The following is a 17,506-nucleotide window of genomic DNA, read 5'->3' on the forward strand; positions in this document are numbered from 1 at the left end:
CACAAATGTTGTCAGAAATGCATGTATGTATTCAAATTACTGTCAACCTAATAGACTTATTAACTGCAGGACTAGTAACTAAAACTTTTACTCAAGTGTCCTGCTAGTTCAACTTTCTTTTAAAAGTGAATATGAATGATTTGCAACGGGGAATGCGTTTTTAAAATGCAGGTGCTGTATTGAAGGTGGCCATTTCAAACTAGTCTCATCCACCAACGCAGAGCTAGATTCTGTTGTTGTGAATTAGCCGCAACACACCGTGAAATACCCAATCAGCCTGTGTGTGCTTGATCACCTCAGCGGGGCTATCGTCACGGTAATCGCAAACACTGCTGGCTTATTATGGGATATGAGAGGAGGGCTTGTTCTTATGGGCACTATTTGGCCCTGTCGTATCATATTATGTTACATTATGACTTTTTGAAGAAATGATTAGATAGACAATTTTACAACTTAAAACTTAAATTTCAAAGCGTGATCATACATTTTACACACATGCAGTTGTTTCTGGCACTCGGAAAGATACTGAAAGCCTTACTTCTATCAGTCTACTCCCAGTACAGCTGTGGTTATAAACATACTATCATTAGGTGTAACATGAATGAATAATGCACATAAAGACACTATAAAACTTCACTGTGTAACTTTTATGGAATATTCCACAGCACAGCATTACACTTATGTATCTTGCATTTGGTCAGTTACATTTTTTTTTTTCATGCTAAAAAACATACCTTGAAAAACACCCATTCTTACTATGACTGGGCTCACCTCTCCATAGATCTGACTAGCAACTTGTCCTGGTGGCGTCCATACAAGTAGAAAAGTTTAACGCCATCCTTTGGAACATTCCTCCACGGAGACAAGCAGATGACAGAAATACCACCAGGAAAGTTACACTGTTACGTCAAATTTGTGTTAAGCATGTAAGCGGCTAAATTAAATTCTAAATTATATTACGACAACTATAATGTAAATCGAAAATGAGTCTCCCAAAAAGCGCTGTAACACAAATGTTTTAACGCTGAAATCACTTTTTCATGGTCTTTAAAATATTTATTCCTTGTTACGACACCCACAAATTGGACAAACTCGTGTATTCTGATCTGGAATACAAATATGACACAAAACGCTATATTCAGATCATTGATATTCTATGCCCGCCCCGTTCCGCCTATGATTTAGATATCAACATTTGGGAGATGCATTTTTATTATCAACTTAGCCACTGCCGCAGCCCTCTGACTTCTAACAGCTATCTTATCAGCGCCAATACAGCCCAACATGAATCCCAACCACCTTTTTTCTCCTCTGCGGGTTTTGAAGTAAATAACTAATCAAAACTGTGAAATTGGTGCAAAGTGTGGCAAATCTGATATGCAAAACAGGGCCACAGAGGAGCTGCAGGAAATTAACTGTGAAATAATATTTTTTGGAGCCAATGCACTTGTAACAGTTTAATTTTGCAACTAGATTGATCCCGTCCCAAAATAAATATAAGATAGATGAATAAAGATAGATAGAAGAGCAGGGTGAGAGGTAACCAGTACTCAGTTTTGTTACTTAAGTAAAAGTGAATCTACTAAAGTATAAGTAATAAAGTACGCCTTTAAGAGTAAAAAATCAATGTATTTGCATAGATTTTGAGGTCTTATAACTCTTCAAACGTAGTGATTTTGATAACAATTTGTGCTGAATTTTGGACAACAGAAACAATTTAATCAATGTTTGGTTTTTTTTATAGCCGTTTTTATTTGTGTATTTTGTTTACTCAAACTATGAACATGTTAAAAATAGAGCTATATTTGATCTGAACTTGTTTACCTAATATCTAAGGACATCATTAGGTCTTATTTATGAAAAATCAAGTTTAAAACCTCTTATGTACAGTTCTTTTCAGATCATTGGGTTAGTGAGTACAGCACAAGTCTCTTATGTCTCTGCTTCATTTTACACAAACTCACAAAAGCAGCACTGCATTATCTGCTCTGACTGGCCAGACCTCAAAGAATATCCAAATTGTGGTTCAAAACAACTTTAAACAGTTTATCTAATCAACTTTTGTGTAAAAGACAGATCTAAATGGCTGTGTGTAAAAATGAACTCTGATAGTACTTGTATTTGTATATTTGAGTTGAATTGTTGCCATGTAACTGTTTTTTTACACTGGTTAAGAGTGTGTGAAACAGCAATGGTGGAACATAATCTGTACTTTCTAGTCCATTTTGAACTGGTCTGAAAAGTAAAAGTATTTTTTTTATTGTTTGAAACTTACTATAAAGGCTTTTAATTCATTCATAATTTTAGCAGACTAAAATATTCAAATTAAAACAGCTAGAAAAAACTATTTAACTGTTTCTGTTGAAATCTTTATCAAAATCACTACATTTGAAGCCTCATAAGACCTTAAAAAACTTTTACTTTTTACCATTTAAGTACATTTTTAAATACTTTTGCTTAAGTACATTTTTAATGTAATACTTTTACCTTTAATTGAGTATTTTTTACTCCAGTGTCTGTATTTTTAAATAGTACATAAGATAGTAGATAAGACATGCCTGAGTACTTCTTCCTCCTCTGTAAAACAGTGACTTAACCTATGGTAACTCCTGGCCTGTAGAGATATAAAAACAGTTTTAAGAGTTTTAATCAGCCCGTTTGGGCCATGGGGTGTATTGGATATTCTGCATACATTCTGGTTTAGTGGAGTGAAAACAGAGCCTAATTGAAGTGCAGAGTGGAGTGAGGAAAAGAGATGAAAATGAGATTTCTTTAATAGCTAGCCCCATGCTAATTTAAAGCTACTACCAGCTAATAAAAGCTACCTAAAGGATGTCTCATTGAAACAGAAGAGGTAGAAGAATAGGCTAGAACTGCTTGGTTTAGCCACATATATGAGACAAGAGAGACTAAAAATAGAATGGGTGATAAAATGTAACACACCTACCACATGTTTTAATAAACATCTCACAGTTATCTCAGTTATCTCACAGTATTACTCAAGTAGAAGTACAAAGTAGTGGTCAAAGAGTAACTGAAAGTGCAACTGCGGGACACATCTGATTTACAATTGAAAGAGAATGTAATCGGAAGGACAATATATTAAATAATGCACAGAATATGGTATTATCAAAGGATAGAACACATACATTTAGAAAAACTCATATTTAGGAGCAGTGCAAGAAAACGACTATTCAAATCAGCAGTGCTTTTGTCATTTGTAAACTTACTCACAGTTGGAAAAGTCACCAAACCTTTACTTAAGTAAGAGTACTGTAACTTCAAAAACATATAAGAGTAAAAGGAAGCTGCTTGAAAAGTACAATTTCTTTAAAACATTACTCAAATAAATGTAACTGAGTAAATGTGTACTACTGAATGTAAATATATGTAAACCTTAAAGAAAATATGACCTTTGTATTAGCAAATTATGCAATGATTAGCATACAGGCCAAACGCAATGGGCTCTAAGAAATCTTAACAACTGAAACATGGGTAAATTTAGTTTTTAGGAAGGATGCTGTTTGATAGATCTGTTCTGACTATGATCACTGTGATTGGTCAAGTCCACCTGTCACTCACTCGGAGGCTGACCAATAGGAGGAGAGGGGGAGTTCATATAGTTGACGTGTGTGTGAGAATGAAGAATAGATCGTTTACATAAAGATGCACAATCTTGGAGAAACCAAACAGTCAGAGACAGTAAGAAACAGTAAGAGAATGTACCGACACAGGCGTGAGAGCTCCTCTGGACCCTAGTCCATCGTACATCTCCTTCTCAAAGCCACTAACCACTCCTTTGAAGACAGCGAGGTTCAGATCTTAGAGAAAAGAAATGGTTTGAGAGGGGAGTTAAAGAAGCTATTTTCATTAAGAAAGACAATTATTCCTTAAACAGGAATGGGGGCCTGAGACATAATCTCTCATAGATGTATGATTCCATCCTCAGACCCAAAGCAAACTAAAGAAACAAAAGAGAACAATAGGAGAGCCATTAAAGGTTGAATAGGGCCATTAAAGGCTGAAACTGGAGACAATAGATGTTAACAGTTTCAGTGTAGTTAGCTCCTCCCTTCAGATAGATACAAGGCAGTATCCACCAGCAATCTGACCAGAACTGAAGAAGTGGCTTTGATGAGCAGCAAAACGTCTTCACTCCTACAACGATTTGTCCAGTTGACAGATTTAAATTGTTATTGCTTTGCCTGAAATGTTCCACAGTATCGGACTTTTATCGCTAGAAATACCTCACTGTGTCACTTGCTTGTCTCCATGGAACCAGGCTACGTTTAATACTTGATATTTTATTGCTAAACTTCAAAGAGTTGCAAACACAGACCATAACATTCATTTGAAACTTTTCCTGGCTTAAACAGTGCGTTGTCGGCATTAAGCATTGCAGCGTACAAAACCACTATATCTTCTTCGCCAGTTCAAAATAAGCCAATTAAATCCGGTGACGCTGACAATATTTACCTTTAATTCTTCCTCCCAATTGGAATGTTGACAATTTTCACATTAGCGCTTCCAGGAGTAGCCTCTGTATTTCATTTAGCAGATAGCATTGGCCGCAGAGAAGAGGATAAGAGGATTTAGCTCTCATCAGTAGATAAACAATGTCAAATGTGTTATTAGCTTGTTTGATAAAGTGCGCTAACCATTCCAGGAGCTTTGTTTGCTGAGTGCTAATTCCTCCGGTGTACATAGCGACCCTGATCAACCGTTTGAAAGTGCTGCCCGCATGAATCAGGCCTCCTCCGGGCTCTTTGCTCATTGATTTGTGTAATTGTTCACTTTTATTTGCACTCCCCGCGTCTTGGGTAGATTTACGAGCAGAGAGAGCACGGATTCACCTGAGCTCCGCAGGTACAGCAGGGAGATATTTAACTGCCAATTAGCGCGCTCCCGGTGTATGTGGCTTTAAGAGGGGTTCTTCAGGAGAGGAGTGGGCCTAGCGGGCGGTTTGGAGTGTGGAGAGGCTCTGGTTGTTCTGTAGCCTATGTGATCAAGGTACAAAATACTGAATACCCACCTTAACATGGGTTTTGCATAGCCCAATCAGAGTAGGACTGTATGCTGAGTATACGTTTCATTTTGTAACAACATCGGTTTATTTTCTGAACACAAGGGCTACTGTAAGACGTAACCCACGTAATCAAAACAAGAGCAAAACAACTCATTCCAGCCAGTCTCCAAAACAGACCAGTCACAGACCGATGCAACCTTTACATCAACTTATCGGCATAGCAACCAAGTGTCACATACAAAAGTAGTAAAATTAACAACAACACATAAAGAGTTACAAGACATAAACACTTTTTTTTTTTTCTTACTGCAGTTTGAAGCCTAAATTGTGTAATCAAATGCAGCTTCTGAATGTCATCAAATGAAGGAGCAGCTGTACTTGAATGCAAGTACCCAAAAATAATATGAAGTATATCTGTTTTGTAATCGCGAAGGAAGAGATTTCAGACCAGGTAGAGAGTTGAAAGAAGTTTATCTGATCAGATGAATGGAATTACAGACAGCAGGCACATGCTTTACGTTTCAGAGGAGTTTTCCAGTATTTAAAGCCCCTTCATGGTACTATCTATAGAAGACAGGTCTTATAAGGACTTGACTCATTTTACATACTGTCCGAACAAGGTCACAAAGGGATGTATGGTTAGCTGTTCACAGAGAGGTAGAATACGTCACTAAGAGATGCCTGCAGTCACTAAAAGATGGATTACTAGACCTCTTGTCAACCTGAAGAGGAACACCAGTATCATGTGACCGAAGCAACTGGTTCTAGCGAAGACATCTTAAAATAAGTCTGTGTCACATTCCTACAGAGAAACAAGTTCACCTCCATGCTTAAGACACAAAGTAATCAACTCAAGATTTAAGAGTAAAGTAAAAATCATGCTTTCATGTTTCTTGTTACTTCACCAACACTGGGCTTATCATTGTGTAATTTACTGAGATAAAGAGCAGAAAACACTATTACTATTTAAAAGACAAATGCCAAACAAAATGTAGATTTGGGGTTCACTAAATGTGTTCATTTTGTGGCTTGTTTTGTCAGTATCACTAATGAACATGACTGATATTTTAGGCAAGTTCATTCAGTACATTTGCAGTAATACTTTTATTCCACATTTTCCATATTTCAGCACGACTAACGTAATGCTATAAGATGAATACAACGAATATAACATAAGCTTTTTTTCTGTTTCCTTTGAATATATTTAGTCAGATTGCCCCCCCAAACTTGACCCTTATTTAACTTCATTGATCTTCTTGGCACCATTACGCCCCTCCTTGTTCAAACACACTCATCCTGTGCTCCCCACCACGAGTCCCCCGCCTTGCACCAGCTTTAATCTGTCATTCAGACCAGTACACAGCGAAGACTTAAGCACAGTTAGGTTCTATCGTCTCTCCCACTCTGCCTCCCTCTCCTCCCGTTCTCCCCCGTCGTCTTCATTAACCCCGAGTGCAGCCGGTGGAATCAGCCCCTCACTGAGAACAGCTCTCAATAGCAAACAGCGGGAATCTAAACAGTGTTTGTCATAGTCTGTAAAAGCCATAATCTGAATGAGAAAGTGTTTATGATGCTAAGTGCTTTGAGGCTGCATTATGTACTTCCTATAGCTTTTGATTACATAGAAAAAACACACCATGAAACAATTAGTATCATCTCCCTCTGGCTTATTTTCGTTGAGATTGCCATTGAAAAACTGCTACGCGATAATTGACTTCTCTGGTGAGCTATGTGGCTGAGGTGTCTTGCCCATTGACACAAGAACAGCATGCACTTAAGTTAAGTTTGGACCAGCAATGTTAGTAATAATAATAATAATAATAATAGTAATAGTAATGGGCCACAGTAGTTACGTTGATAGAGCGGTGAGATCCACTGACCCACAGGTTGACGGTGTGATTCTACAGATGAAAACTGCCGTTGTGTCCTTGGGCAAGACACTTAGCCCACCTCACCCCCAGTGTCTGTGTACACTGCTGTATGAATGTGTATGTGAATGGGTGATGCAAACCACTTTGAGTGCCTTGGTGGTAAGCTACTAGCCATAGCTGCCATGGGGTAGACTGACAGAAGAGAGGCTGCCAATCTGCACCATCAGATAGTGGGAGAAGTGTCTTGCCTAAGGACACAACGACAGAACTCTGACCTTCGCGTTGGTGGACAAGAGCCACGGTTGCCCTTCTGTATAATCGGTATCTTTCTATATTCTGTCTTATTTTGTTTTCAGTCGAGGTTTAAAGTTGGAGGTGATATGCCCTTGAAATCAGCCATTTATTTCAAAGTGCCTTGCCCAGTGACACAACAGCACGAGTTCAAACCAGTGAATCTACAACTTTTTGTGTGTGTGTGCATTTTTAGGTTAATATAAAGTTTCAGTATTGCTGCAAACTGTAGTCCAACGATTGGTCATTAAAATGTGGCCTGCCGGGTGCGTGGAGGTCAGTCAGCCATGGCCCTGTTTGATACATGACCCCAAACAACAAAAACAAGCAAAGTTCAACTGTCAGGACAATGACCTGCTCCGGCCAGCTGTTCACACTGTAGGGGGCGTACTCTTCAAACAACATGAGGGCACTGGACCATAGAAGAACAACAGGGAACACGTCATTGAACATATTGGCCTAATTATATAGGTAATCTCTATAGTAGATGGTATCAGTGGTTAAAGCCCCTGTGTGGGTTTTTTTTTTCATTTTGGTTGTTTTATTGCTCTGAAAAACACAGTAAATGTGTCCTTACTGTGAATTGGCTTGAATCCCCGCAAAAGGAGGCCTGGAGGTCATGGAGTCAAGCAGGTCATGCCGCCTCTATAAAGTTCCATATTTTAGTTTTAAATGGGGTTTAAGAGAGAATTAGTGCTGACTAGACAGGTCAAAGTAACATGACTCTTCTCTTTCAGGTTGACAGTTTAATCCCAGTTACCAGCATCACGTACAGTGTCATAGAGCGCTAAACAACCGTTAATTACAGTTCTGTGATTTTTGTTCTTTTCTTTTATACTTGTAAGCCTCCATCTTTGTTTTGATACGGATAGACCATGCATTTCTCTGATTGGTTACTCCGACTGTCAATCACACACAAAATTGTTTTGAGCTGCTGATTATGACAGGAAAATAAGTTCTACAAGGGCCTACAAAGCTGTTTTAAGGCCTCCCAGAGAATCGGTGCAGTGTTGACTTGTTGGTGCACAAGTACAAAGAACTTTTTACGCAAATGAACCTACTTTATATCATATTTAAGCAGCAAAACTTTTCTCAAATGCTCCATTGAAATGAATGGGAGTCCTGCTTAGCCCGGAGTGCCACCCATAGACTATAAAGAAGTGGATTAAGTGAGTGTGATGTCACCCATTGCGTTTGGCTTCAGTCAAATGAAGCTCATCGAGGCTAACAGTTATAGGGGCAAATTTGGAGTCAAGTTCCATATTCCAACAGCGAGTATCATAGCAACCAAAGAGCCAATCCTGAGCTAAATTGCTGAAGGTAACGCCCCTTCCCGCCCGCACCACTAGTTTAGCACCACTTAGCGAGATCAACGTCGGGGAAGGAATTCAGCTGATTTGTCTGTTATTAATGTTCATTTCTTGATTCATGGACAAAATAGAGAAATACAAATATCAAGATCATATAGAGCGGGTTAATATGAACATTTTAAGACCAAAATGACAAAGCTGACGGCAGCAGTTGCAGTTCAATGAAAAGTGAATTGGAGCCAGAGTCGATAGAGCCAGAAGCGCACCTATAATCACTTCCTATTTGGACCGCCACGGCACTTCAGACTCAGTTTTAGTTTTTAGTTGCTGTAAATTGTAATGGACAAATCAAAACCAAAATACTGATCAATATGTGTAAATGTTGCCTAAAACATAACATTAAAAAAAAACATAAAAATAAATAATAATGATAACTGTGGCAAAAACATTTGTCCGTACTAAATTGTCCAAGGATGTACGTGTGGTTGAATGTGCAGAAATAGATACTTAGAAAAGAGCCGAGCGTGTCCACCGCCCCCCTGCGCCACATTCAAACTCACCAGAGAGCACAAAACAAATACCAGCCTGCCTCAGAGCTGCTAATTAGACAAATTGCAGATGTTAGAATTTATCGAGTGGGGAAAAGTCTGTGTCTTCGCACAATTTGACCTTAGTCATGGCCGTCGGAGTCCGTCTGGTGCCTTTAATGTCATCTGAGTTAAATGAATGAAGGGAAGCAAAGCAGAAAGCATGTAATTAACCACACTTCATGCCGCGCTATCTGTCACTTTAAATGAACTACACCATGGACCGCTCGCTGTCACGGCAACAGTGAACACGATTTTGTAAGGCTTAATGTTCAAATGTGGATTTTAGTGTTGTCAAGGTCTATAAAGCATGTTTTATAATATTACAAGAAATACGATTGTGCGTATTGAAATTTTTATTGCGATTACCAAAGTCCGTAGCCATAAAACAATGATAATACGTTTTTGTAATGGTTTTTATTATAGGAAAGAGTTCTTGCATTGCTGCTGTAGATTATTATTTAAATGTGTATTATCCAACTCAAAAGACTCAGAGTGTTCGTCCACTGAACCGAAGGCTGGCGGTTCGAATCCTGCTCTCGGCATAAAACATCATTGGTTGAGCGGTCAAATCCAATGGGACACGGGTTGGCGGTGCGATTCCAGCTCTCACAGATGAATGCTGTCAATGTGTACTTGGGCAAAACACTCAACCACCTCTGCGTATACTGGTGGATGAGTGTGTGTGAATGGGTGAGTGGTTCCTTGATGTAAAGCGCTTTGAGTGACTTGAAGATGGAAGAGTGCTATATAAAAATGTGACCGTTTGCCATATTGCCCTGGAGCAGAATGACTGAAACTCTGCTATTCTCCACCTGTGTCTTGTCCTACCACTGCTAAGAAAACTTTTTTTAATGTAGAGCAGGTGCCTTGCTCAATTACACAATGCAATAAGAAATACATTAAAATCACAATACAACAAATCAAAACAAAAATAATCACAATAATCATCATAAAATTACCATTAAATTGTAATCAGTGGGGGATGTAAAGCTAATGCTAATCTCAATACATAGAGAAAATGAACAGTGAAAGGCCAGTCTGTCTATACTGTGTTATTTTGCTTAGAAGACATTAAAACCAATAAATTAGGATGTAGTTTTCAAATTTCAAAAATATCTGGTCAAATAATTTATATAGGCTGCTTGTTTTTTATTCTAAAGATCAGTTCCCTTTAAGTTATGCACAAACAATAGCTAGAATTTCATGAACATAAAAATGATAAAGATTTTGATGTCTAAGTCTTTTGCACTGGAAATTGTGCAGAAAGCTGGTTAACACATTTCAGGCTGCATCTTGTCTCCGGTCTTAACAGAGCAGGAGCCTTAATGAGGGGGTCCAGGTCCAAGGTCGGACGCGCGCTGCCTACACGTGTTAATGCTAGCGTAAAGAGGGTGTACTTGGCGGGTGGTGGCTGGAGTGGGCTGGTACGATGGCAGGCTGCAAAGAAAGGTGTGAGCGCTTTTACGGTGAAGATATTAGTCCTCTGCTGTAAAAAAAACAGTTAGAAAAAAAATAATCATCAGATAAAAGAATAGAAGTATATAATATAGTATATAAAAGAAAGAGTATATAAGTTTGTTATGCTTTTCAGTGGACTAGTTTGATATTTATTTGTACGATTCTGGCACCACGGCCTCAGTTTGTTCCACCTGATGTTAGGGCACGGCACACCTGTTGTTTACAGCTCCACCCCCAACACTCTCTGCAAATTATCTCGCCAACACCACCGCAGCGTTAAGACCAGGGGCAAGATAAGACCCATCGACTTAATCAAATGTATCGACACAGAATTTTCTCATATCTGTTAATTCTTCTTCAAACACTGAGCCAACATTCGCAGCACCAACGCCGGCCCCGTGCGGTCACCGTGCTGCATCACAGACGCCATCATTCTCGCTTTAATCGTTGACGTGCTTTATCAATCTTAACCTTTTTTTTTTTTTTTGCAATTTTCCTTTCTCCTGCGGCAATCGGGAAATAAGCCATCTCCTGCTAAACCACTCACACCCACCCGGTTTTAAAATGGACTCACTTCAACTGCACGGGCTAAAGACGAGCATAAATCAAAGTTAGCTTCATCCATCAACGTGAACACTCAAACTGTTGTAGGCCAATTATGACGCACCAATGCACACGCCGTATACACATAACTGCTACAAACCCCCACGCCCAAGCCCCATGCTTCACACAGCGACACATATTTAAACATTTATAATCATATTCTGCACATGTGGCTTCATATTCATATTGTAATGCTGTGTTTTTGCATTGCAGTAACTCTATGTCCAAATGTTTGTAATTTATGGGATGTAACAATAACCAAATTGTTATCAAGTTTGTAAAATATATTGTTAGCTGACATTTTTGTATTTTAGAAATGATAATTTGCTTGAAAAAATAAATAAATGCCAATAATTTTATTTTTGGCATATTTCAAAACATCATCATTATGAAATGTCCCAGTGTTGCGAGCTTTAAGCCATGTTATAATGTTTTTACCTCCTCAAAAACAAACCTGGAGTTATGTTTTCTTTCATTCACACACGTTTAAGTAACTCTTTATTATTAGTTTGTCTACATCTCCACCTTGTGATGTCATATTGTGGTAGTTTTCAAGTTAGCAGCTACGTTTTACCTTTAGTTTAGTAGAGATTGATAATTCCAGGCCTGAAATTATCCAAATGATTCTAGTGAAGGTGTGTGGAGTTTAAAATTACATTGGAGCACTTCCTGTATCACCACATGACATCACAAGGTGGAACGGAGTGTTTTCTGTTTGAGAGAAGAACTCAGACTAAATATGCAGGGTTTTGTGTTAAACATATGAATGAAACAAAACACAACTCCAGGTTTGCTTGTGATGAGGAAACAGCATTATAACATAGATCAGAAAATAGTGTAGCAAAGCATCATGGTCTATGTAGTTCCTCTAATAATTCTTACCATGCAACAAAACATTGTAGCCCCTTAATCCTTTAATATTAATAGCAAACACCCAATTGTTACATGCCTTGTTGCTGTATTCATGGGTTTCAGCTTCTGTTACATGCAACATTTTGATTTAGACTTCTTTCCTATTAAATAGATATTGTTAATCGCTATGGCAACAACCATAATATTTAATTTTATCATTTTGAAACCCATGGAAAGGTTTGTGGAATGGTTGCATTTTAATGTCAGTTTGCATGTTGATGTTAAGTGTTTGCTTGGCTGCATCCAAAAAACTCCATAGTGAATCATACCATTTTGTAGTGCTGTTTCTGTGGCTTAACTTTCAACGCATCACATAGACTCATAATGTTGAAAATTATGCAAAAATAAAACAATACATGCGCAAACTATGAATGAAAGTGGCAATTATTATAAATACACCATCCTTTTTTTTTTTTTTATTATATTGAAAAACAGAAATGCAACACAGAGCTTTGCAATCACCCACTCACTATTATAATTAACACACTGTATGGATCATTGCTTAAGCGTACCCATTTTAGCCTCTGTCAATTTGCAAATTTTACCCTAGGCAGCATTTACACCCATTAGCCGTTAGCGCGTGATTACGATGCATTGATTGACACGCAACTTTAAATGGTGACTTATTGTGAGACTGAATCAATGTTAGCACTTATTTTAGCCTCGATAGCTTGTATAGACAGAAGCAAGATCATAATTCACCACGTATGCGTACTGAGCTACCTAAAGAAAGAAATATTAGTGATAACGCATTAATATGACACTACTTTTGTTGGGCAATACGAGACGTTACAGCCTATTTGAACTGAGTCACTCTTTATATAAGATAAATAATTGGACCTGTATGTTTTTATTGTTCAGTATTTTAGGAATTGGACATGGTTTTAAATATATATATAGCACATTTCATAAATCTGATACCACTATAAATGCATCGTTAAACTAAAGTCAAATCGCAAATGTAATAATGATCGTAACAAGCTATTTGTCTTAAAGGTGCACTACGGAACTTTATTGGTGGAGAGTCCGTCAACTGCAGGTCTTCGCGGAGATGTTATTGCTTTGCCCGGAATATTCCTCAGCATGGCATTATATTTTCATTCAGTTTATTCAATTACAGGTATTTTTGTTGCTAAAATGTGCCTTGAAAAGCATTCATACTACGGACAGGCTCGCCTCTCCACAGATCTGACCTGTAACTCGGCCCGGAGGCGTCGCGTGCTTGTGTCCCTTGAGATAAGTTTGTTGGCACGCTGTGGGATATTCTGTACAAAACAATAACATCTCCGTGGAGACGAGGGCAGACGCTCCACTGGGAAAGTTACTCAATGCGCTTTTAACCTGGTTGTAGAAATCTAATGATGTCACGGTTGTTTATGTCATCAAGTACATGCTCTATGGATGTTTTCAATATGAGAGAGTTCTGCCATGACAACCCAAATGATCAAAATGTTAAAATTCCTTGTCAGAACTTTTTCATATTTGTAACACTTGTGGTTTGGTCTTAGTAGAATTAGCGTGAGAAGAACAGAAATATTATGCTATATTGATAAACTGGTAAAACTGCCTGTCTTCTCGCGCTAACCCTACGTCCTGATTCGTGTCACTGTGGCTTATAGCAACTTTGTTTTGTTTTTGTAGATAAGTACTCTGTTTTGAGGGAGAAAGAGCAATAGAAAATGCCATTAAAACATCTCCCCTTTTTCAGGTATTGATTGTGTGTCTATGAAGGCACAAAATGGCTACCTATGCTTGAACTGTGTGTGCTGCTGACTGACTACCATGTCTCTCTTCTCACTCACCCCACCTGTCTGTCCTCCCCCATGGACCCCCCTCCTCTTTGCCCCATCTCCCATAAAACATCCATGTATTGCTTTACTATTTCATTGGCTGGTTGCTTTCAAAAACATGCATGCACTTCCATATGTGTACCCATCTTCTTTATACCAAACCTTAATTCATTTTAGAACCAGGTTGATGGCCCAACAGTGCGGCAGAGTGAACCGTGCGCCCCTACGCCCAACGAGCGCCCGTTAGGCTTGGGTGCGCCTGTCCAGAATCAGAGCTCCGTCACGGGCAACGCCGCCGTCTCCGCCCCCTCTCGCTACCAGCCTCCCGCCTGCTGCGATATACCCTGCGCCCTAATCGTGCAGCACTCCTACGAGCCCGCCAACCCCCCCGAGATCGCACCAAAAATGAGAATGAGCACCTTCACCACCTCGCCCCCCACCCCAAGGTTATACATTCAGTAGAAGATTCGAAAAAAATACTTGCTTTGGTTAGTAATTCCTTAGAAAATAGGTGAAGAATACATCAAATATGGTAGGAGTCCAACTTGTGTATCCACTGCACAATCTGCACTAGAAGCAAACGCACCTTTTGTAGATGTAATTTTGCAATGCTGCCTTTGCACCACAAGAGGGCACTGTCTCTCTGTTAAAAGGCAAACCAAGCATTGCATTGTACAGTTATAACATACTTAAAGATTATGTTCACCTTTTATAGATGTAAGTTTGCAATGCTGCCTTTACACCACAAGAGGGCACTGTCCTTCTATTAAAAGGCAAACCAAGCATTGTATTGTACAGTTATGACATAGTTATCAATAGGTTATATTCATATGTAACAATATTGTGCTTTATTTTCAAAAGCTTCCACATTATATCAGGACTGTGCATATGAACCTGCAGAAGTCTAAAGGAATTTGATGTATTTTGCATTGAGAGTAGCTTTTTTTGAATAATTCAGTGTTATGAAACTACACAGAGGTAGTTCATGTGACTTAAGGCAGCCAGTTTCTTCGCAAACCCTCCTCCTCTGTCCCCCTCTCTGCCTTTCTCACCTCATTTCTCTCAAGTGTGTATGGTAGTAGTAGTAGTAGTAGTAGTACAGCCAACCCTTTCGTCCTCCTCTCCCCCCCCCAATTTGTCACTTCTTTAGATGACCACCAGGGCGCGTCACTGCTCTGCCTTTGTACCACTCAGCTGCATACACTACTAGGGCCAGAGGTACCTGCAAAAACCAGTGGAAACGGTCAGTAACGAAATCAACAACCCCAAATCCCTTCAAAATATTCCCATGTCCCAGCCTGTCGTTTACCCGAAACAACCACGCCCTCTCCTCCGTTTTTCGGACACCAAACCCTGAGAAGCACACTGCCCCTTTAAGTGTGTATGTGCACCAATTATCCACAACTTTATCCCTTTAATACCTCACTATTAAACAAAACGAGCACCCGATTTTGCCTTTTTGCACCCTTGTATGTACTAGCATGGACCACCTTCAACTGACAATCACCCATACTGTAATATAAGCTAAGATATTAAATGTTTAGTAACCTATTCTTGAAGTTTCCTTTGAATAACTTAAGTATGTTGAATGTTACATAACAATGATTAAGTAAGAGTTTACATCTGGCCACTGTTAATTCACACGAAAACGAGATGTTGTGATCTCATTGTGAATTCACGGCATGGGGGCCGGATGGATTAAAAGTAAGTGGTTATTTTAAAGGTGCGCTGTGTAACTTTTCCGGTGCGCGTGTACCTCCACCTGCTCGTCTACCCGCGGAGATGATAGCGCTTTGCTGGAATGTGCCGCAGTCTGGCGTTAAACCTGTCTTTTATTTAGTTACAGGTGTTTCTGTTGTTCAAAAATACGGTCCCCAGATCTGACCTGTAACTTTCCCCGTGACTCCGTGAGAATAGACACTTAATGCCATATTGTGGAACATTCCAGGCGAAGCAAAAACATCTTCGTATGTAGACACGCTGGCGGTGTACCTTGCTTCTGAAAGGTTACGCGGTACGGCTTTAAAGTAAGTTATTCTGTACACGTAGTCGTTGGTAAGATGTTTGACACTTGCACGTTATGCTCCTGTAGTCCACTTAAGCTGCTCCCTTAAAGACCGTATAAGTGTGTGTATAATTCTCTATTTCTGACCATTTCTCATAGTGTGCTTCTCTATCCCTCCCCCCCATCTCCCCCACCCCCTCACCCTCTCCTCCTCACCTCCTCACCTCCTCACCTCCCATCTCTGACCCAAATTACTATGCAATTCTTCACACATTTGCTCACTTGCATTATGTTGTCACGCTATACTTTGGCTACTATCGGCTCGGATCCACTCACGGCCTTGACCTGCTTTCCGATTACGTAATCTCTCTCCTACTTTCATGACATGTTTATTCTACTGCTATTGTAAACCACCTCTGTCCCTTTACCATTACATTTGATTGAATTCAAACTAATTATTTTCTTTGGCATCTCATTTTGCATTTCAATCTTACCTCCCGTCTTCCAAACTCACTTCCAAACTTTTCCGAACTTCCCTCTTCCAAACTTACTTTTTACTACGCCAATCAACCAAATTTACACTTTACCACTTGCTTTTTTTTAAATGTTTGGCTTTCCTTTCGATTTCATATTTTAAATCATCTCTTTGAATCCGCCAACTTCTTTCTGAATATACTCGATATACATTTCTATCATCTTGAATCAACATCTTCTCTCACTACGATTTCAACCTCTTAAACATCAATCTTTTACATAATGCATCCACCAACCTTCCACGCCCACCCCCGCCCTATTTCCTCCTCCCTTTCGCCCCCTGCAGGACGATAAGGAGATCGACTTGGAACACCTACACCGGCGCGTTAACAGCTTGTGCACCGAGGACGACAGCCCCCACAAGCAGTTCTCCACCTCTTCCGTTGACCTAACGCCTCTCGACATGGACGCCCTCCCGGCCGCTCGCCAAGCCCTAGAGCAGATCAGCGACTTCCGTAACACCCACATCACCACGACAACCTTTATCCCCGAACAGATCCAGACCCTGAGCCGAAGCCTGTCCGCCAAAGCTGCTGCCGGCTTTTCCGCGGGATTCGGGGGAAGTGGCGGAGGCGGACTGCAGGACCACCGGACTGGACCGTTCAGACAGAGAGCGCCAAACGGTGGGTTTTTTCGGAGTCCAATCAAAACAATGTCCTCCATTCCCTACCAGCCGACCGGACCAGGGCCCAACTTCGGATACGGCAACGATCCAGATAGGGGTACCTCCATTTAAAGAGGCGGGATTCAAGAGAAGAGATGGGAAGTTTGAGGTGTAGTCTGTGTACATAACAAATCTATAACAAGTCTATTTTGAGATTAGAACGGGGTGATGGGTGAAATGATCCTGCGTGGCTAACATGTATTACCTACATGACTAAAAACTACTTGAAATCTGAATATCAACCTTACTTTAAGTGAAGAAGTTTGAAGAAGACATTTGGGGTTATGAATTTTAAAAAGCAGGAAAGTTCAACGTATGGCCCGAGGTCCAAATGTAGCTCTTGGACTAACGTTTTTTGGGTCCCTTCGATCCTGAATTAGCTCAGTAGTAGTTTTTACTGCAGTTTAAAAAAAAAAATCAGGCTATAAATTTGAATTCTGAAAAGTTATGCA

General features: G+C 39.7%; 1 protein-coding gene across 1 annotated transcript in view; it reads left to right on the forward strand.

Moving 5' to 3' along the window:
• grid2 (glutamate receptor, ionotropic, delta 2) overlaps window positions 1-17,251 on the forward strand; it is an 834,579-nt gene extending 817,328 nt beyond the window's left edge. The window contains exon 16 of the mRNA XM_033973100.2: window positions 16,677-17,251. Within this exon, the coding sequence (XP_033828991.1) occupies window positions 16,677-17,126 (450 nt within the window). The 3' untranslated portion in view covers window positions 17,127-17,251. The remainder of the gene's footprint in view (window positions 1-16,676) is intronic.
• The last annotated feature ends 255 nt before the right edge of the window (window positions 17,252-17,506 follow it).

This window comes from Periophthalmus magnuspinnatus, chromosome 9 (assembly GCF_009829125.3).
Source record: "Periophthalmus magnuspinnatus isolate fPerMag1 chromosome 9, fPerMag1.2.pri, whole genome shotgun sequence".
NCBI lineage: Eukaryota > Metazoa > Chordata > Actinopteri > Gobiiformes > Gobiidae > Periophthalmus > Periophthalmus magnuspinnatus.